The 20,411-nt window shown below is 56.0% G+C and overlaps 8 protein-coding genes across 8 annotated transcripts; 1 reads left to right on the forward strand and 7 right to left on the reverse strand.

Annotated features, from left to right (window-relative positions):
- Positions 1–799: 799 nt before the first annotated feature.
- Positions 800–2,116, reverse strand: TRAVEDRAFT_127067 (NAD-P-binding protein; the record flags this gene model as incomplete). The annotated part of the gene is made up of 6 exons (XM_008042331.1): positions 800–950; positions 1,003–1,085; positions 1,145–1,261; positions 1,319–1,565; positions 1,623–2,023; positions 2,075–2,116. 6 exons carry the CDS (start codon positions 2,114–2,116, stop codon positions 800–802), a joined length of 1,041 nt encoding a protein of 346 aa, XP_008040522.1.
- Positions 2,117–3,415: 1,299 nt separating this feature from the next.
- On the reverse strand, positions 3,416–4,804 carry TRAVEDRAFT_151087 (NAD-P-binding protein; the record flags this gene model as incomplete). Its single annotated transcript, XM_008042332.1, has 6 exons — positions 3,416–3,624; positions 3,681–3,763; positions 3,829–3,945; positions 4,004–4,250; positions 4,308–4,708; positions 4,763–4,804. The coding sequence occupies 6 exons, from the start codon at positions 4,802–4,804 to the stop codon at positions 3,474–3,476; spliced, it is 1,041 nt and encodes a 346-aa protein (XP_008040523.1). The 3' UTR covers positions 3,416–3,473.
- A 1,086-nt stretch (positions 4,805–5,890) lies between these two features.
- On the reverse strand, positions 5,891–7,231 carry TRAVEDRAFT_127210 (NAD-P-binding protein; the record flags this gene model as incomplete). Its single annotated transcript, XM_008042333.1, has 6 exons — positions 5,891–6,041; positions 6,095–6,180; positions 6,242–6,358; positions 6,414–6,660; positions 6,730–7,130; positions 7,190–7,231. 6 exons carry the CDS (start codon positions 7,229–7,231, stop codon positions 5,891–5,893), a joined length of 1,044 nt encoding a protein of 347 aa, XP_008040524.1.
- Positions 7,232–8,199: 968 nt separating this feature from the next.
- Positions 8,200–9,352, forward strand: TRAVEDRAFT_49322 (uncharacterized protein; the record flags this gene model as incomplete). The annotated part of the gene is made up of 3 exons (XM_008042019.1): positions 8,200–8,271; positions 8,332–8,969; positions 9,028–9,352. The coding sequence occupies 3 exons, from the start codon at positions 8,200–8,202 to the stop codon at positions 9,350–9,352; spliced, it is 1,035 nt and encodes a 344-aa protein (XP_008040210.1).
- A 154-nt stretch (positions 9,353–9,506) lies between these two features.
- TRAVEDRAFT_49323 (GroES-like protein) lies at positions 9,507–10,834 on the reverse strand (the record flags this gene model as incomplete). Its single annotated transcript, XM_008042020.1, has 6 exons — positions 9,507–9,657; positions 9,713–9,795; positions 9,858–9,974; positions 10,042–10,279; positions 10,340–10,740; positions 10,793–10,834. 6 exons carry the CDS (start codon positions 10,832–10,834, stop codon positions 9,507–9,509), a joined length of 1,032 nt encoding a protein of 343 aa, XP_008040211.1.
- Positions 10,835–11,906: 1,072 nt separating this feature from the next.
- Positions 11,907–13,039, reverse strand: TRAVEDRAFT_49324 (uncharacterized protein; the record flags this gene model as incomplete). Its single annotated transcript, XM_008042021.1, has 5 exons — positions 11,907–12,134; positions 12,191–12,436; positions 12,494–12,532; positions 12,586–12,846; positions 12,902–13,039. 5 exons carry the CDS (start codon positions 13,037–13,039, stop codon positions 11,907–11,909), a joined length of 912 nt encoding a protein of 303 aa, XP_008040212.1.
- A 1,044-nt stretch (positions 13,040–14,083) lies between these two features.
- On the reverse strand, positions 14,084–15,229 carry TRAVEDRAFT_49325 (uncharacterized protein; the record flags this gene model as incomplete). Its single annotated transcript, XM_008042022.1, has 5 exons — positions 14,084–14,323; positions 14,380–14,625; positions 14,683–14,721; positions 14,776–15,033; positions 15,089–15,229. 5 exons carry the CDS (start codon positions 15,227–15,229, stop codon positions 14,084–14,086), a joined length of 924 nt encoding a protein of 307 aa, XP_008040213.1.
- An 853-nt stretch (positions 15,230–16,082) lies between these two features.
- On the reverse strand, positions 16,083–16,791 carry TRAVEDRAFT_30032 (uncharacterized protein). The gene is made up of 3 exons (XM_008041889.1): positions 16,726–16,791; positions 16,254–16,667; positions 16,083–16,202 (listed from the first exon to the last, which is right to left on the reverse strand). The coding sequence occupies exon 2, from the start codon at positions 16,659–16,661 to the stop codon at positions 16,296–16,298; it is 366 nt and encodes a 121-aa protein (XP_008040080.1). The 5' UTR covers positions 16,662–16,667; positions 16,726–16,791; the 3' UTR covers positions 16,083–16,202; positions 16,254–16,295.
- Positions 16,792–20,411: the final 3,620 nt, after the last annotated feature.

A 20,411-nucleotide genomic window follows, 5' to 3' on the forward strand; every position in this document is an offset into this window, starting at 1 on the left:
AGATGCAGCTGGAAGGTTCAGCCCTATAGTCAAGCAGGTCCAGGCCGGTGTCCTACGGCATGGTGAGTCCGAGTCGGAGCAACGAGAGGCGCACACGCGAACACATGGTTGCCTGAAAATGGTTTAAGCAGATGGAGATGAGCGCAGGAAGCAAGCCACGCACTGGTCCCGGTGGACTCTAATATCGCCGCCATTTCGGGCGAACTCTGTTTACTCGGATGCCGGCCCGAGGGTCCGATCCGTTTGCGAGCGCCCTTCGTGAGTTTCGTGCGCAGTTTTGCCTCCTCCTTCGTGTCAGCGACCGTCTTGCCACTGGGCTTCATTCACACCATAGCCAAGGAACAAAAACATACACACTGCAAGTTTAGCGAGAGATGGCCCTGCGTGTTGACTACGGTGCAACATCTCTCTACGCGGGGGAATCAACAAATATGCCCACCTGCCAAGGGTCTATGAGAAAACGGGATAGTTTGTCGCCGCAAGTGGACGCGGCCGCATCCATTTCATGAACCTTTCAATAACGGTGTCTTGTATATGACTCTTATACAGGTGCGTTTTCCGAGTCTCCAACGGCACGCTCATCGATTTATCGCCAGTGCGAGATACCCACTTGTCCTGATCAACCGGGGTTAAGCCCGTTCTCAACGTTTGCGGCAACTACAAGCTTCCATTGTGCTTGTCATTGGTTATAACTTTCACCAATGTGCTCTCTATCGGTAGCGGTTCTCTGAGGAGAACGCCATGCTGTATATTTGGCTTGTCCACCGTCCAACTCTCCAACGGGTATACCTACTGCGACTCAGTCTCTCGAAACCTTGACGACAACCTTGCCGACGTGCTGCTGGCTCTCCTGGTACTCGTACGCCTTACGCAGCTCCTCGAACGCAAACACCTTGTCGACAACCGGCTTCAGCTGCACCGCGGTGATCAATCTGTTCATGTCCTCGAACCTACGCCGGACCTGTCAGCATCGCCCCAGAAGGAAATGGATCTAGCACGTACTGTGTGCGCGAGCCGACGAGGATCCCGCGGACGACGGCCGCCTTGCCGAGGATCTTCAGTGGGAGTGTGCTCACGTCGGCTTGCTGTGCAGAGGCTCGGTCGGTCAGCGCGATGGCCACGTTGGAGCGGCGAAGGTACGCACCCCTGCAATGAAGCCAATGATGCTGATCGTGCCGCCGTAGCGGATGGCGTTCGCGGACTTGATGATCGTTCCCGGTCCGCCGACTTCGAGGATGTGGTCGACGCCCCTGCCGTTCGTCTGCAGCAGCCTACGTCAGCGTACGCACCAATACAATTAGAGGCAACCACGACGCACGATCTTGAGGGCCTCCTCGTCCCAGTTCGGCGTCGTCTTGTAGTTGATAATGTGTGTCGCGCCCAGCGACTTCGCGATCTTCAGCTTCTCGTCCGACGAAGATGTCACGATCACAGTCGCGCCTGAAGCAACCGCGAGCTGCAGGCCGAAGATAGACACGCCGCCAGTGCCCTGGACGAGCACGACGTCGCCACCCTTGAGCGGGTTCGGCCCGAGCAGCGCGTTGTACGCAGTCACCGCCGCGCATCTACAGCCCGCCCCGTCAGCCTCCGCACGCCCGACACCGCCCCGAGACTATACTCACGGAAGAGTCGACGCCTCCTCGTAGCTCAAGTGCTCCGGGATGCGCACGAGCGCGTGCGCGGGCAACACCTTGTACTCCGTGAGCACACCGTCAATCGGCGCCCCCAGCCCGGTCTCCTTCGTCTCCGCCGTCGCCTCCCCGAAGATGTGGTCCGTCGCGAAGTTGGACGCGACGCGGTCCCCAACGGCCCACCCCGCGGCCTCCGCCCCCACCGCGACGACCTCGCCCGCGAGGTCTGAGCCGGGTACGAGGTTGTCCTTCTGCCCGAGCGGGTACGTGCCTTTGGCGACGACGAGGTCGCGGTACTGGAGCGAGACGGCGTGCACTTTGACGAGGACCTCGGTCGCTTTGAGCGCGGGGATGGGCGAGGAGGTGAGGGTAAGGTTGTGGAAGCCGTCGGCCTGGCCGGGCGTGGGTTAGTATATGCGGTCCCACGCGGGGATCTGGCTCACCTTCGGGAGACGGTACTCGCGGGTCGTTTGTGGGATGGACATGGTATGGTATGGGTTGTCGAGAGGGCTTTCGGTGCGTGCGGGGAAGTCAGAGCACGAGTGTTGTGCAGTCCTGGGATTGTGTGGAGGCTCCTTAAGCAAACGCGCTCCCAGGAAACATGACGTGCGTTTGACGCACTCCGAATATTCTCAGCTGCTTTGTCAGACTCTCGAAGACATCCATTTATTGATTCCGCGGCAGCCCCGGACTCGGATATGTGGCTATGACGCTATACTTAGCCGGCGCGGGGAGATCACCCCTTGTGGCGCTCTGAGGTGGTTTCTGGCACAAATTTCGCTTCTTGGATACACTGGGCTTACATACCACCACAGCCACCTGTTTTATACCTAAAGACTCTCGACGCATGGCGACCAGACGTACGGCTTCGGACACCTCCTAGAGTTTGCGTATTGAGCAGTGCGAGTTTTAAAGTTTATATCTGTCGGTCTCTAACAACCATGGTCCACATATCTAGATCTCATCGACTAAGTTAGTAGCGACGGCTAGACGCAACATCAAAAATCTCATATAACCACCCGGCGACCTACGTCCACGATGCGTGCAGCTGCGGTGTTACTCAGCACTCAGTCAGCCCAGCGAACTCCAGGCTGCCTTGTGGCCTAGAGCTGTTACAAAGCACCGCTTGCCAGACAAAGATGCGAAGCCCCTCCAAGTGACTCGTCCACGCATAATGCGCCAAAAACTGTGTCGTCTTCGATATGGCAGGAATGCTGAAAGACTGGCGACCTGACAAGGAATTCGCTTTCTGGATCCAACGACAGTGGATCGTATGCCACCGTAACCTGCTGCCTCCGACGCTGGACAGATCTCGGCGTACGAACCTCTGATGGCCAGTTCAATGACGAGGCGGTACTCGCTTGTGGATGCCTCCCTGAGCGAGAGTATCCTGCAGTGAGTGTTTCTCGAGTCCAAGTGGCAAGCATCTACCGTCGATTCACGCCATTCTGACACGCACCATCTTTATATCTAGATTTCATCGGCTAGCGAGGCGTATACCACGACATCAATGATTGACTGGATCGACCGTACCATCTATACCGGGTGTGCACGATGCCTGTAGCTGCGGCGTTATTTAACGTAGCGCGCCGGGTCAGCCCAGCCAGCTCCAAGTTGCGCCTTCGCCACGGCCTGCGTACACATCCGTTGGGGCTGAGATATCCTACGAAAGGTTGTAGAAAGGTTCGGACCACGTTGTTTCACCGGAACAATTCCATACAGAGCTCTCCCCGACAGGGTGATCAAGAAACTTCATGTACTAATACAAATGGTGTCGTTGCCACTGGACTCAGTTCGTTAATCTGCAGTTGGACATCAACTTTGCGATGGCCACGTGGCGATTCAGTCTGTCGAGACCTTGACGACGACCTTGCCGACGTGCTGTTGACTATCCTGGTATTCGTACGCCTTGCGCAAGTCCTCGAACGCAAATACCTTGTCGACGACCGGCTTCAGCTTCGCGGCTGTGATCAGACGGTTCATATCCTCATACCTGCAACATTCCCGTCAGTAACGCATCCACATGCACAGGCCTCCCAACACACGTACTGGGTGCGGGAGCCGATGAGGATTCCGCGGACGATCACCCCTTTGCTGAGCACCTGGACAGGCAGAGAGCTCACGTCGGCTTGCTGTTGTTATGTGCGGCGAGACGTCAGACCGGCAGATGACACAACGGAGCAGAGGAGATACGTACCCCAGCCACGAAGCCGATGATGCTGATGGTGCCACCGTAACGCACGGCTTTCACGGACTTCATGAGCGTTCCCAGTCCGCCAACTTCGAGGATATGGTCGACGCCGCGGCCGTTCGTCTGCAGAGAGCCAACTCAGTATCTGCGCCTAGCCCGCAATACGGCTACTGGGACGTACGATCTTGAGCGCCTCCTCATCCCAGTTCGGTGTGGTCTTGTAGTTGATGGTGTGTGCCGCGCCGAGCGACTTGGCGATCTTCAACTTCTCATCGGACGAAGACGTCGCGATCACGATCGCTCCCGACGCAACCGCGAGCTGCAGGCCGAAGATGGACACACCGCCGGTGCCCTGGACGAGCACGACGTCGCCACCCTTCATAGGGTTCGGACTGAGGAGCGCGTTGTACGCGGTCACTGCCGCGCACCTGTATGCCAAATCAGCCTCTGCACGCCCGGAATGCTCCCGACGACGCTGCACTCACGGAAGGGTGGACGCTTCCTCGTAACTGAGGTGCTCCGGGATGTGCACGAGCGCGTGCGCAGGGAGGACCTTGTACTCTGTCAAGACTCCGTCGATAGGCCCGCCGAGCCCGGTGGCCTTGTTCTCCTTGGTGGGGTCCCCGAAGACGTGGTCGGTCGCGAAGTTCGAGCTGACGCGGTCGCCGACGGCCCAGTGCGCGACCTCGGAGCCGAGCGCGACGATCTCGCCCGCGAGGTCCGAGCCGGGCACGACGTTCTCCTTCTGCCCGAGAGGGTATGTGCCCTTGGCGACGATGAGGTCGCGGTACTGGAGCGAGACAGCGTGCACCTTCACGAGCACCTCGGTCGCCTTGAGTTTCGGGATCGGCGCCTCGACGAGAGTGAGGTTTTGGAAGCCGTCTACCTGGGGTGTGTGTGCGGATGTGCGTGGCATTGAGATGGGAAATTATCAGCGCACCTTCGGGAGACGGTACTCGCGGGTCGTTTGGGGGATGGTCATGGTGGATTCTGCGTGTGTAGGCTATGTGCCAGTAGTGAGCGAGTGGGGACGGGAGTTGTGCAGTTCTGAGGTCGTGCGGGGGCCATATAATATAAGCCCCCGGACTTTCTAGGCACATGGAGTGCGGTCGTTGTCGCCTGAATGTTCTCTGCTGCTTTGTCAGGCTTTCCAAAGGGACAAACACATACTGGCTGAAAGATGTGTGGCGGTGACGTAGCCGGCCAGGGTAGATCCCCTTTCGCAGCGCACGAACTCTCAAATTCGCTTCGTTCCCCACACTCGCCGTCAGGTTATGCCTCAGAACCTGTAGCAAATTTCAGCTGTCCCTTAGCACTGGGAGTGTTACAAAGCACAGACGCGAGAACCGTAGTAGGTGACTCATCTATCGTTGTCGGACCCTAGAGCTCTAGAGCCTGCAGGTCACCTCCGGGCCAATCGTGTGAGGTGCAGGAGCGGCGGTAATCTGTAACCTCTGGAAGAGCCTCACACCGCGCCCCTATCGCGTTGTTAGTGAGAGTCCGTGTCCGGATAGAAGTCAAAATGCGCGCCGGGATAGAAGTTGGAAGCTGCGTCTGGACAATATTCTCGATTCCGCCGGGTGGTCTAAACCGTGATGGCCATTCTCAAAAGACCGAAGCACGGCGAGTGTGGAGGAAAGACAGGGATTGAAGAGGGTCAGCAGGAGCGGGGCGCGTATGAACCGCACATAGCGGTCATTCTGCGGCGTGTGTGTTGGGTTGGATAGGTATCAGATCCAGAAAACCGTCGAGCAGTTACACGCCACAAGCGCAGAGCCGCAGCGCAGCAGCATAAGGTGGACGCAGAGAGGGGTTTCAACCTGTGCAGAAAAGTGACCGTGCTCTCGGGCGAGATGTCCAAGGAAAACGACGCGCTGCTCGTACTCACGAGGGGCTAGGCGGTGCGACGTATGTCACATGCCGCATGAGGAGAGTATGGGGCCGTCGAGTGCGGTGTGCGTGGAACATAGCCACGAAGTAAAGGATACTCTTGGACAAGCGCATAGAAATACTCTCCTGTGGCTCGCCGCGTTCGGATTAACAAACACACCAGCTTGTGGTCTGCGTCCTACTCCTTCGATACCTTGATGACTACCTTGCCGACGTGCTGCTGACTCTCCTGGTACTCAAAGGCCTTGTGCACATCCTCGAACGCGAACACCCTGTTCACTACGGGCTTCAGCTTCACCGCGGTGATCAGCCGGTTCAACTTCGTAAACCTAGGCCAAGCCCGTCAGTGACACGTTGTATGCTCATGATGCAATCTACAAACTGGTCGTGCGAGCCACCGGCGAGGACCGCGCGGACAATGGCGCCTCTTGTGAGGATAAGGAGCGGCAGCGCACTCGCGTCGCCTCCCTATGGTATGAAGAAAACGTTCAGTATATGGTGAATGAGTAACTGGGAGGAAGGTACGTACCCCGGCTACAAAACCAATAAGACCGATCGTACCGCCAAATCGGATGGCATTCACGGACTGGATAATCGTGCCCGGTCCGCCGACTTCGAGAATATGGTCGACTCCCCGGCCGTTGGTCTGTAGTCAAGCATGTCAGCATGTTCTCCTTACAATGAGGACGACTAGGACGTACAATCTTCAGCACCTCCTCAGCCCAGTTCGGCGTCTTCTTGTAGTTAATGGTATGCGCCGCGCCGAGCGATTTTGCGAGCTTCAGCTTCTCGTCAGACGAAGACGTGGCAATGACGGTCGCGCCCGACGCGACCGCGAGCTGCAGGCCGAAGATAGATACGCCACCGGTACCCTGGATGAGCACGGTGTCGCCGCCTTTCAGTGGGGTTGGGCCGTGAAGCGCGTTGTAGGCAGTGATCGCCGCGCATCTGCACTCCGAAGGTGGTCAGTCTCTGCATACCACAAGAGAGCCCTGACGCTGCAGATGTTGCACGTACGGGAGGGTAGACGCTTCCTCATAACTAAGGTGTTCTGGGATATGCACGAGTACGTGCGCGGGCAGCACCTTGTATTCGGTCAAGGTCCCATCAATGACCCCGCCGAGAGTCGCGGCCACGGCCTCCTTCGTGACATCGCCAAACGCATAGTCCATCGACGCTGCTGAACAGACGCGGTCGCCAACACGCCAACCCGCGACGTCGACGCCGAGCGCGACGATCTCGCCCGCGAGGTCTGAGCATGGAACGACGTTCTGCTTCAGCTCGAGCGGGTACGTGCCCTTGGCAACCACTAGGTCGCGGTAGTTGAGCGAAACGGCATGGACCTTCACGAGTACCTCCGTCGCCTTGAGCTGGGGGATGGGCGACTCGGTCAACGTGAGGTTGTGGAAGCCGTCTGTCTGGAACGTGAGTGAGCGAGTCATTGATATTGTGTCCGCGAGGGAGAGAAAGGACTTACCTTCGGGAGGCGATATTCGCGAGTAATCGTAGGGATAGACATGTTGTGATGTGTGTCCGTAAATCAGCTGGGCTACGAGTGGTGAATAAACCAAGCAGGGCACGACTATATGTACTCCCAGGGATACATGCGGAGCTACATAAGGCACAGTACCATCATGCATGGCAACAGTATTGCGTGCGTGCGACGCCCTTCTAGCTCTGCTGACTCAGGCGGAAGGCTACGCCAGGCGGAAAAGGGGGTGGAGATGGCGCAGTCACAATGCCGTTCCCATCGGTGTTGACCCTACACTACCGGGAATGAAGATTCGACTCAAGCGTAGTCTGTGTCTTCATAAGCACATCTTGCGAAGCTCGATCCGGTATCATCACGAGGCTAACGCTTCCGGGACGACGAGGTCTCCTGCAGTATCGCCAAGCACAAGTGAGGAAACACGCTGGATTTGATGCGCGTCGGTCAATATGGTCTGTAAACATTCTTTAGCATTTGATAACAAAGTACCCACAACAAAGCATACGGATGCATCGTTTGGCCCGTGGGTAGTGGTGGACTGACTCCAAGAACAGGCAAATCTAGTGCTCGCCCCTCGCGTTCTAGATACCTTCTATCGGACTTTCAATGCACACTTATATCACTTACACTCACGTTCTGATGGAAACTTGAGACACTGATTAGTGTGGCCTTTAAGCGCTAAGCGATCCGAGTCTCTAACTTCTATACTAGTACCTGCCGCACCCATGGCACGAGCCGTACTCTGCGCGGACTCTGACAGAGCACCCGGACCGCCGCTGCGCGTATAGTCGGATGCAGAGAGACCCGCTTAGTACGTAGAAGCATGCTCACCCATTGTGTAGGCGAGCTTGAAAGTGATCACGACCTTCCGATTCCGGGTCCCGGGTGTACAGCCGGGTGCCGGATCTACCTCACTACACGGCGGCTCTACAAACGCACTTGAACGAGTTCTCTCATTTGCTATCCCGACCCTCTAACAACTTACAATATCGACAACGATGACCTCAAGCCTGCAGGAGCTAACAAGAACGGTTGACTCCCCGGAGAGTCTACCTTGGCAGGACCGTCTGGTTAGTCGTGGCGTAATCCTTAGCCCTTCAGCAGGCACCCTGACTGTTGCTTTCCTGTAGGAGTTCGTCGAGCTTGGAGGTCTAGCGAAGGCGAACAACGGGGAATTTGTCACCTTAACGATCCCTCGAGAGGTACCGGACGCGCTCTCGAATGACCTCAACCGCCTTCGCGACGATGGCTCGCACAAGCCACCAATTCGCAACGTAGCGATGAAACCGTCGTGGATAGGGTCAAATATAGGCCTGAATCTGGAGTTGGGGGAGCTGATCTGCTCGGGACGTGCCGGATGGGTGTATGAAATCAAAGTTATCACCACTCCCGACAAATTCACCCCCGAATTGCCTCCCCTTGTGATCAAGATTGCTAAACAATCTGAAGGCAGGCGGGTATCGGAGGAGGCGGGCGTATACGAGCAGTTACGCGAGTTCCAAGGCCGATTTATACCCCAAAGCTACGGGTACTTCCGTCGTCCAGTCAACTTGCAGGACTTGACCGTCATGCCCTGGGACCCCACATGCACCTTCCCGAGGTCAGAAGACACATTCGACATCTACAACATGCCTCACCCATGCGCCAGCTTGAACCTGTTTCTGATGGAGAGACTGGGCCCGTCCCTTGAGGACCACGATGTGGAGATAAGGCAGGACGTCGACGCGATCACCAGTGGGGACACACCGAAGGACATCCTGGTACTGCGGTCAGTGGGGAGGTTCATTTGTGACCCATATAGCGTACTTACGCAGCTTATCACACAGTGGACAACTAATGGAGATGTGCGGGGCTGTGGCAACGTCTGGCATTTTGCATTTGGACATACGGCCGGCCAATATCCTGCGAGCTTCTCTGAGCGGCTCTGAAAAACCCGTTTGGACAGCGCAGACCGGACAATCCACGCCGGCCAATCCATGGCGCATGGTGGACTGGGAGCTGGCCCGGAAGTATCTCCCGAAAGACGCGGGCGCCGTCTTGGACCAATATGAGGATCAAGTCAACTACATGCTAGAGAATAGCATACCGTATCACTACAGCGGCGATGAAGATACAGTCGATGAAGATACAGCCGATGAAGATACTCAGTAACTATAAGGGCGGTATGTGCGGACATTCATATGATGGAGAGGTGAAGAATGTTATTCGGCTTGTAGGACCACATAGTCGAGAGTATCGCCCTGATGTATAACATCATCGTCGAGATAACAAGTGATCGAAGCCGATGTCAACTACATACCATAAATCACTCCTTCGAGACCTTGATGACGACCTTGCCAACGTGCTGCTGACTCCCCTGGTACTCGTACGCCATGCGCAGGTCCTCAAACGCGAACACCTTGTCGACGATCGGCTTGAGATGATTGGCGGAGATGAGCCTGTTCATCTTCTCGAACCTACGCCAGGTCAGATGAGCGACGCACTCGCGTTTCTGGACGAGAAAAAACGCACTGCTCGCGCGAGCCGACCAGGATACCGCGCACAATAGCGGCTTTGCCGAGGACGAGCAACGGAAGCATGCTCACATCTCCTTGCTGTGCATTCGGGCGAGGTCAGGGGAATTCGGAGGAAGGGGTGAACAGAGGGAGGTGCGTACCCCGGCTACAAAACCGATGATGCTGACCGTTCCGCCATTGCGGATGGCGGTCACGGACTGCATGATCGTGCCCGCTCCGCCGATCTCAAGGATGTGGTCAACGCCCCGGCCGCTCGTCTGTAGTAAAATCTGTCAGCGTGAACATTTGCATATTGAACTGGGCTAGGCGCATGATCTTCAGAACCTCATCGGCCCAGTTGGGCGTTGTCTTGTAGTTGATCGTGTACGTTGCGCCGAGCGACTTCGCGAGCTTCAGCTTCTCGTCGGACGAAGACGTCGCGATCACGGTCGCGCCCGACGCGACTGCGAACTGCAATCCAAAGATAGACACGCCGCCGGTGCCCTGGACGAGCACGACGTCGCCACCCTTGAGAGGGTTTGGCCCGGCGAGGAGCGCGTTGTAAGCCGTGACCCCTGCGCACCTATATTCCGCATTCGATGAGCCTCCGCAACCATGTCAGCCACTTCGGCATGGTACTCACGGAAGAGTGGACGCCTCCTCATAGCTGAGATGCTCGGGGATACGAACGAGCGCGTGCGCAGGAAGTACCTTGTACTCGCTCAAGACGCCGTCGATGGGCGCGCCGAGCGCTGTCGCTTTGGCCTCCTCCGTGACGTCTCCGAAGACGTGGCCGGTCGCGAAGTTCGAGCTGACGCGGTCGCCCGTGCTCCAGCCCGTGACTTCGGTACCGAGCGCGACGATCTCGCCTGCGAGGTCCGAACCAGGGACGACGTTCTCCTTTTGCCCGGCGATGTACTTGCCCTGGGCGATCACGAGGTCGCGGAAGTTGAGCGAGACGGCGTGCACCTTCACGAGCACCTCTGTAGCCTTGAGCTTCGGGATCGGCGACTCGGTCAGGGTGAGGCTATCGAAACCATCGGCCTGTGAGGATGTGGATGAGCGTATGTGCTTGTTAAATGAGGAGACGTTATACCTTGGGGAGGCGGTACTCGCGGGTCTTCTGAGGGATCGACATATTGGAATAAGCGGTTGGGAAGGGTTTTCAGAGCACTAGATGTGTGTACTGACCCTCAGGATTCGCGCGAGGTTATATAGGCACCTTGAGATGTCTTCCTGTGGCGTGCAGCCGTTTGCAGTTTGTCGTCCTAGTTGACCCAGATGTTCTCTGCTTTGTCACAGATTGACAAGACGGGCTGCGTCGTGAGTAGAAGATTAGAAATGCGCCCGATCGCGGAGAACGACTGCTCCCGGTACACCAGGACTTGGCGGAAGAGGAAGGGTAGGAGAGTGGGGACTCCGCCAGGAGGGCAACTCCGTTCCCATCGGAATCGGTTATTCCGACTGGGCGGCGGGGGTTAGCGGTTTGTATCCTGCGCACGACTTGCACAGCCTAATCTAGAGCCGGGTTGATCAGTCAGTATATGTGCTTGCGGAGGAGAAAGAGGCCGCAATCGAAGTTGTGTTCGCTACGCTGAGGGTAATACTACATAAGCGCTCAGAATCAGGAGGATCGCACCATACGCGTAGTCCCGAACTTGATCCAGCCGTCGCTGCACTGAAAGTCATTTAAGCTGGCATATTGGTGAGTTCAACAGAGAACGGCGGATTTCGCCATATCGTGAGAGCTGTTCTTAAGGATCATGAATGCGTGCTTAAAATGTGACCGGGGACTCGGAGGAGGAAACGGGCGTGGAGGTGGAGGAGTTGGGTCACTCCAAATCAACAGCAAGCCTACGCCCGCCAGCCCATAGCTGAAGCGAGCCTTGTATATTCCGTAAATTGACAAGGATTCGCTCCTGATGCCCTGTAATGAAAGAATGTCAAACTGGGTGGCGCGGTGCACATTTTCACTCACCACTTGTAAGAGGACGGCACGACTTCTAGTATTACTGCCAGTGAAAGCTTGCGAGAATGTGGAGCCACCGTATACGTCGTAAGCCATACTCCCACAACAAATACGCAATTGAATGCAAATGAAGATGCATAGCAGACATCCGGTAGGTAGCTGTGGGAGAATGGTCCAACAGAGGCGCTAAAGCTTCGAACTCCTCGCCCGCAGGGCGCGCTCGCACGTCCGTCGCGTGGCCTTACTCTTCCTTGTCGCTTGGCCACAGCCCGGAAAGCGTATCAAAGACCCATTCATAGCCTTTTGGCGCATCAACGGCCCATCGGAGAACGAGCACGACCTTCAACGCGGCGCGCGCCGTCGGACGGCAGTGACACACGCCGTAGCAGCCTCGCTCGTCCCCAATGAGCCATTGGATGTATTTTTGAGCGACCCAATGCGGCGGCTTAGGTACGCGAGTGAAGCGTTGCTACAGTATGATAAACATAAGTTGAGGTGCAGCGTCGATTAAAGGCGTGACCATACCTGCACGAGCCTCTCAAGCGTGCGCCCAGCACAGTACACATCCCATGAGTAAGGATCGAAGTGTTGTAAACCGTTGGGTGGATCAACCTGGGCTTCCGGGAGCGTGATTGCACCCTGAATGCCGGGTCCTAAAGCGAATTGCCTGGACGTGTTGAAGTCGATGATGTAGAGTCTATGTGCGACAATCCCCTCGTACGTGGCGGCATGGCGGGAGCTCGCTCCAAGTACATTATCAGGGCACATGTCCTGCGTGGCATTCAGCTATGTACACTACGGAAATGTGACTTTTAGCAGTGGACATACCATATGGACGATGTGCAAGCTGTGAAGGAAGTCCGCGCCCTGTATATGACCGATTAGAGATGCATAACATGACGCAAATCCATGGCACAGACCTCAACCAACTGGAAGATGATGTCCAGGAGAATACGCGGACACCAAACTTCCTCACGCATAAAAATTACGTCGCCAAGCATTGGCATTATCAACAACGGGTGACCCGTAGCGGTAAGTTCGGATGGGATTGTGTAGTTGTTTGGGCGCTTGATTTCGCGAAGCAGGCGTTCATGGATGGCGACCTCCTCCGTGCTAGGGTCGAGGATTTTGATGACGTGTACTGGGCCCCCCGCCAGGTCATCGGTGCGATAAACAACCCCCTGTTTGCAAGAATGAGCTGTTGTAACTAGTAGGAAGGGCATATAGTTGTCGTACAATTTTATGCAAGGGCGCGCATGGAGTGATTCCCCGTTGCAGCAGCTCTGGGTGGCGCAGTAGGCGCTCTGGGACTGCGAGCGCATCGATGCTCCCGTCCGGGGATATCACGAACCAGGGTGGGCTATCGGAGGACATAGTGGTAAGGCTACCTGGGAGCAGAGAAGGCACAGTGGGGCGTGTGGGCAGGCGACGACCGAGTGGCACCGCAGTATTGACTCGGACACGGTGCTCGCCACCGTTGGTAAGGTTCCGACCACTGATGGTTCTAGCGCAGTTCGAGCGACGAGCGTGGAAGGCGCGTGCTAGAACTGAGAAAGCACGGCGTAGCGTAAACCATTCGGGCCACCTCAATCGACCATCCAAATCTGGACAGACCTTACGAGTGTCGTCACTGTAGTATCGTATCTTCCCGGCGCAATTAGCGGCTGGTACTCCGACGAGCTGCACGGCGAGTCCGGGTTAGAACTACCTGGAAGTGGAAGATTTTACTAACCACGCGGACGAGAATCATCAAACCGCCGGTCAGTCAAGCTTTCTCACCCCCGCAGCTGGTTGCGCCGTGATAAGAGGCACAATAACGGACCGTCTAAGGATTGAGGGCTTCAGAGTGGAGACATCGAGCCGCGAAGACGCCGTCGGACTTGCCTGTTCAGACTGAGGCGACCCCGGAGGCTATGTTACGACATACATACGTAACAGTTCCTCGCGGCGGCTGCCCGTTTAAGTTTGAATGCGTGGGCCCTTGTTCTTGGTCGCATGGCTGATGGAAGTACAACAACTTCCGGATGGTGAGATCTGATGGAATGAGGGTGTCCGCACCCGTATACTGCACGCACCGCCCATGGGATTCCACCCTGAACACGTTTCGCAAATCCTTGTCATTGTCCAGCGTCGTCGTCACCTCTCCAGTTCGCAGGTGGAATGATCGTCGTGCCGTTGAGGCGGAGTGTCGGACAAATGCCGCTCTCACGCCGAGGCTTCGCCCGGTCAGGTGAACAAGCAAACGTTCAAGGGGTAGGGCCACGCAGTGGCGTGCTCTGACGTGGCGTATAGCTGCATGATAACAATTAGACAGGGTAATCCATAAGTCGTGAAATCGTACATGAAATGAGAAAAGATGGCAGCAAAACAGACAAGACATTCGAAGTGGAATGGCAGTGTTGGAATGAACATGGCGTATCATGCGCGCTCGCGCTCGTCAGAACGAGTCGGCCACAAGCGCAGCAGAGTGTCGACGACCCAGTCGTAGCCGTCTGTCACATATACAGCCCACCGGAGGATTACCGCTACTCTGAGCGCCGTATGCGCCGTCGGGCGGCAGTGACATACGCCAGTGCATCCTCTTTCGTCTCCGATGAGCCAGCGGATGTACTTCATAGCGAGCCAATGCGGCTCTATCTTCGCTTCCTGGTACCGGAGCTGTGGAGTGGCGACCGTAAGACTATACACGAGGCTAAATGCGAACAGTAACGTACCCTCACTAGCTCTTCTAAAGTGCGCCCTGCACAGTACATATCCCACGCGTAAGGATCGAAATGCTCCAAGCCATTGGGCTTCTCAATCTGGGTCTCCGGGAGCGTAATCGCCCGCTGCACGCCAGGCCCGAGTGCGAACTGGCGTGAAGAATCGAAGTCGATGATGTACAGTCTGTTGTCGACAACGTTCCCGTGGACGGCTTCGTGGCGATTATTTGCAGCGAGCACGTTATCCATACACATATCCTATGTAATAGTCAGCAATGCACCCCACGCCGGAGTATATGTCGAGAGAAGACGCACCATGTGCACGATATGTAAGCTGTGCAAGTATTCCAATCCCTGTGCGTCGTAGTTCAGTTCCAGCAGGATACGAGAGATTGTCGTTCCACATACCTCCACGAGCTGGAAGATGACATCCACGAGGGTGGCCGCAGTTTGTTTGTATCGATGTACATCCATTAATTCACCGAGCGAGGGCATGATGAGAAGTGGATGGCTGTCGAGGATAAGTTCGACTGGTACTGTGTGGCTGTTTGGACGCTTGGGTTCGCGAAGTAGTCGCTGATAAATGGCGAGCTCCTCCGTGCTAAGGTTGAGAATCTTAACGACGTAGCATGGGTCAATCGTCGCTAGTGTGCGGTATACAGCCCCCTGTATCTGATATTAGCTGCCAATACGGATGCATATTAATGTAAGCATGGCGCACAGCCTTCAAAGTATTGGTAAGGACGATTCCTCGGCGCTGTACCTCTGGGTGGCGCGTCAGGCGGTCGGGGATTGCGCCGTAGTTGATGGACCCGTCAGGAAACCTCGCAAACCACGGATAGTCTGAGTCTTCCGAAGCCATGTCGTCGTTATCAAGGTAGCAGAAGTGATAGGAAAGACGTCGGTCTGATCTACGGCCTCGGAGGATTGACAGTAATCAGTACTCGCAGCACGACCGACAACGTTCAACGCGCAATGGTCGACGAAACTTGGAACTTGAACAAGAGACTGGGAAAGGCTTATGTCATTGTCCGGCAAAGCCCGCCAACGGGCGCCTCGTAAGTAGTTGCAGGCTGAGACTCTGCCATCAGCCTGAGGCTGTTCCCGTTCAGCACGTTTACTGGGCTCCTCTTTGAGTGTTCGATACTGACAAGTATTCGTGTGCGTATCTTGGATTGCATCAGCTTAAGTCATTCTAAATGGGAAATGAAGGAAAATCTAGAGCTAATAAGTCAAAGTTTTGCTTTCAGAAGTGCCGTAGTGACTCTAATACATGTTCACCGTGTTCAAGGTGCGCAGTCCTGGCACGGTCTATGTTGGTTCTATACGTACACCATACACGACGTCGGCGCCCAATGAAATGGGCATCCGTATGTATGTTAGCGCTATGCCATACTTATCCCCCGAGTCGCCCGGATACTCTACGTAACCTGAGCAAGTGTTCACGGCTGTCAGCGCGTAGACGAGCTCTGGTACGCGAGGCGCACTGAGAGAATGTGCGTACGGTGATGCGACTGGTTACACGTAGATCACATCGTACAACAAGGTGATTCACGCGGCGGGAATAAAGCAAACTCGCGCAAGTTTACGAAAGGTACGGGGGCAACGTTTGAGGCGCATTGAGCGGTCTACGTATCTCAGTCGCTTAGCTGGCGTCAGGACTCATGTAACCTCAAGGAGCAAGCTGTCCTGAAATCGTGACTGCGCGGTGTGGTCTGAACACTGGATTGAACTCGGCAGTACATCATGTTACATATTACAAAGTTCGCCGTCAACGGGGCCGCCGATAGCATTGAATTTGATCCGAAGATGTTGAAGAGTGGCATGCGATAACTCTACTTTGTTATCAAAGAGTGTCTTTCAAATGAGACAATTCGGACACTCACTGTGCATCGCCCTATACCACCTACAATGGCGGTCCGAAGCCACTACCGGGCAGGCTTTTGGGCTACGAGCAGAGTGGGTTCGGACTCTTCGAGCTTCTCAAAACAATCGAAGAGCCCCCGCTTGTTCTTCGCCACGTTGGTGGCATCGGGTTCCATGACCCAGAGGTCGAGTTCCACAATGTTGGTAGTCCCGTCGGCGGTTAAGACGTAGAATTTGTACGCAATCGAGCGTCCCTTGCCTCGGTGGGTGTAACCCACCTTGTTGAACTTGACGATATGTCCGTCCGCCATTGTCCGCGGGGTGATGTTCTTCACTGCTAACGACGCTTGGAAGTATTCGGCAGGAAGGTTGTCCAGATCGTCCTTGATGTTCTTCAAGGCGGCCTTGATGAAATCGGGGCGACCCATCTGCGGCTTGTGAACCTATGTATCAGCATCGCACTCGGTTCACCGAAGCAGGATGGCGTCGTACCAGAGTGTATGGGGATGGAGGCTTCCAAAAGATTTTGTGCAGCGGTGCGATCGGCGGAGGGGCGACTGAGTCGTTGTGCTCTGGTGCTCACTTCAGACGAGGCGGACTTATATCCGAGCCGGCGAGCACCCGCCTGGATGGACCGTGTGCCCCCGGGATCGCGGTGCGGTGTTACGAAGTAGAACATGCTAGAATCTGGCGTGTATCGATAAGCGGAGAGCGGAAAAGGGGAGCGATGCGAGCAGCTGCTCTGGCTTGGTGGTCGTGTGAACGAGTGCTGTGAGTCGCGCTCCTCGCTTCCGAGAGGGCTGCCTCCTCTTCAGCGCGAGGCTGCCATCTTTTGTTCCAGAAGGGGGATAGCGCGCGGTGCCCACCTGGGCGAACAATAGGCGCAGATATCGTGGCACCGGAGGAGCCCACAGTTGCGCCATAGAGTAACGTCCTTGGTGTAAAGCCATCGAGGCTCCATGAGTACGGTCCGGGGCTCAGCGCGGGCTTAGATTTCGCTCGCTAGCATCATACACTCACCGATCATTTCCGATAGCTTGCGCAGCCTCGCCGCATGTCGAGGCTGTTCCGCCTTCATTGGTTCGAGCGTGGGCTCGAATACGGCGAGATCGATGGCTCGCGTGTGAGGTGTTGCTAATAGAGAATGAATGAAAATACATGTTGGCGCATCTGAGAGTCTTCACGATACCTCCCAAGATGGTTAGCTTGGTCGCATCTGACTCGGCCATGTATCGCGCGTGTCCGCTTCATTCGTGTATGGAGGTCTCATTCTCTCCCGACCGTCGGAAGCTACTCCAGACTGCGCGTCACAGGACCCGTGGCATCGTTCTGGTACAGCGGCTCATCCAATAATGCAAAGCGCTCCGGGGCTGTACGTGCAGTCGCACGACAGTGGCACAAGCCGGTGAGGCTCTGTCCCCTCTGAACGAGCAGCCGAATAAAACTCTTCGCAAGCCAGTGCGGATGCACACCTCGCGCCAATTCCGATCCTATCAAAAGATAAATATTGATGAGATAAGGGTACGTACGCTGGACGACTATAGCCAACAGAAGCGGGAGGGCTCCGCCGATGGGGCCCTTCGCACACCACGACCTGGGTGCACCGCTCGTCCTCTTTCTGAGCACCTAAACAAGCGCCATCGGGCATAGGGGGGCCACGGGTTGAGAAGAGTCTAGCAGAAGCCCGGTACCTGTGCAGAGGAAGCGAAATTGAGCGGAGTGAATACGATTTGACTCGGAGGGCACCCGTACCTGGTCTAGAAGAACTGGGTTAGGAGCTACGGCCAGTCTTCCTTCACCATGCGGTCCGAGTTTGACAGTAGCGCATGTAAGTGACGAGATCGCAGCGCATCCACGCCTCGAGGGCTTCGAACGTGGCGGTCGAAGTCCACTGTGCGAACTCGCGCCCATCCACCTGTCCATTGGGGAAGGACCCTGTTTGTCGGGGTTTGGAAGTGTGGGCTTCTCTCAGCTGATTCGGGCCCGTCCACACTCGTGCTTGGTCGCATGCATGATGGAGGGGCCGTATCTTCAGGTCGACTAGTCTGATGGAATGAGCGTCCTGATACACGACGCTGTGCACACCACTTACCCCGCAGCCACTCCTCGCGACGACCCCTGATCAGGTGGAATTGCGGATGTGATGGGGATGATAATGGCTGCCGTGCTCGGACTCTATACCGCTCTTTCGGCGATGCCTGGCAGTAGAACGCGGACGGCGGGCGATTGGGCGGTGCACGTCCCCGATTCGCCACGTCGCGGCCAGCTGACGCGGCCAGTAGAAATAGAAGACGAGCTGCTCGGGGATGTCAGTGCACAATAGCGACCCGGGGTGTGGCGTATGGCGTGGGCCGCGTACTCGGGCTGACAGAACGCGGTACGGGCAGTGACGTTTGACTCGACCACCTGGATCTGGACAGCATGGCAGTCCGAGTCGCACCGTCAGATAATCAGCGACACTTCATTTGGACCGCGCATGTGAAGTTCTCTTACCTCCGCAGCTACTTAGGTGAATGAGGGGCATGGTGTCTGTGCGACCAGTGACGCCCTGATGAATTCAGGGCGAAGAGATTCAGCCGAGAAGCGGCCGTCGGACCTGCCCGTTCAGGTCGTTGAAGTGTCCCCGGAAGTCATTGTCCGTGGTTACGACATACGCACATGACAGAATTTCCCGCGGCGTATACTCGGTTTCAACGCGCTGCTCTTGTTCTTGGTTGCGTGGCTGATGGAGGCCTAGCATCTTCGAGATGGTGGATCTGATGAAATGAGCGCATCCGCACCCGTATGTTTCGCGCACCGCCCGCGGTATCCCACCCTCAACGCGTTTCGCCAGCCTCTGCGCTCAAGCCGTAGATGGAGCTGCGGTACTGTCCTAGCTGAGAACGTTGAATGAGAAGCCGTATTTTCGTCCGACGTTCAGATCAGCTTGGGCAGAGAGCTCTTCAGGGTCTTCGCGTAAGGAACAGTCGAGTCGGTGGCGTACTTCAATGTGGCGCGTACAAATCTGTGGGGCACAGTCAGGTGCGGGGTCCATAGGGGCTACATTCGTACATGATATGTGAAAGGAGGACAGGGAGGAAAGCGGTTACGCTAGGGTAGAACAGCGCAAAGCGTAGAACTTGTTGACGTGGCGCAATGTGGGCGCTCCGTACGGTTAGGTGCGTGTCGTCCATAGTTTCGACAGAGAGTGGACGACCCAGTCGTAGCCGTTTACCGGGAGAACAGCCCATCGAAGAACAACCAACACTCGCAGGGCTGTACGCGCAGTCGGACGGCAGCGACATACTCCGGTGCAGCCCTGTTCGATGCCAATGAGCCATTCGATGAGCTTCGTGGCGAGCCAAGGTGGGTTGATCTTCCGCATGACATTGTATCTGCGCTATCGTACGGTAAAGAAATCATAAGATGATGGTCGATGCTGCGGATTAGGACGGTAGCGTACCTCCACAAAGTATTCCATCATGCGTCCTGCACAATATATGTCCCACGAGTACGGATCGAAGTGGAGTAGATCGTTGGGCGGTTCAACCTGAGTTTCCGGGAGCATGATCGCCGGCTGGACACCAGGCCGAAGAGCGAATTGCCTGGACTGACCGAAGTCGATGATGTAGAGTCTGTTTGCTACGACTTGTTCATGCGCGTTCGCGTGGTCAACATGCGCCGCGAGCATGTTCCCGCCACAAATGTCCTGGGTGACAGTCAGCTGCGTACGACGCGAGGAAGAAAACGCACATGGAAGACATACTAAATGGGCGATGCGCAAGCTATGAAGAAACTCTATGCCCTTGACGATGACCAATCAGCCGTGAAAGACGAAGGACTCGAAGTGCTGCAGACCTCTACTATCTGAAACATGACGTCCAGGAGCACGCTCAAAGAGTTTTTCCCCGGGTATATATAGTCCACCCGGGAGACAGTGGGCATGATGAGCAGCGGGTGGCCGGTGACGGTTATTTCAGACGGGAGGGTGTGGTTGTTCGGCCGGTGTAGTTCACGGAGTAGTCGTTGCTGAATGACAACCTCCTCCGTGCTCGAATCGAGGATCTTGATAGCGTAGGCAGGTTTTACTTCGGGATTCGTGCTGTACACGCAACCCTGTTGAACAGCGTCAGCGACTGCAACGGGCACACAGAGCGATAATCGTCGTACGGCCTTCAGAGGTTCGTACAATTTCGAGG

This window comes from Trametes versicolor (genome assembly GCF_000271585.1).
Source record: "Trametes versicolor FP-101664 SS1 unplaced genomic scaffold TRAVEscaffold_8, whole genome shotgun sequence".
In the NCBI taxonomy this organism is placed as follows: Eukaryota; Fungi; Basidiomycota; class Agaricomycetes; order Polyporales; family Polyporaceae; genus Trametes; species Trametes versicolor.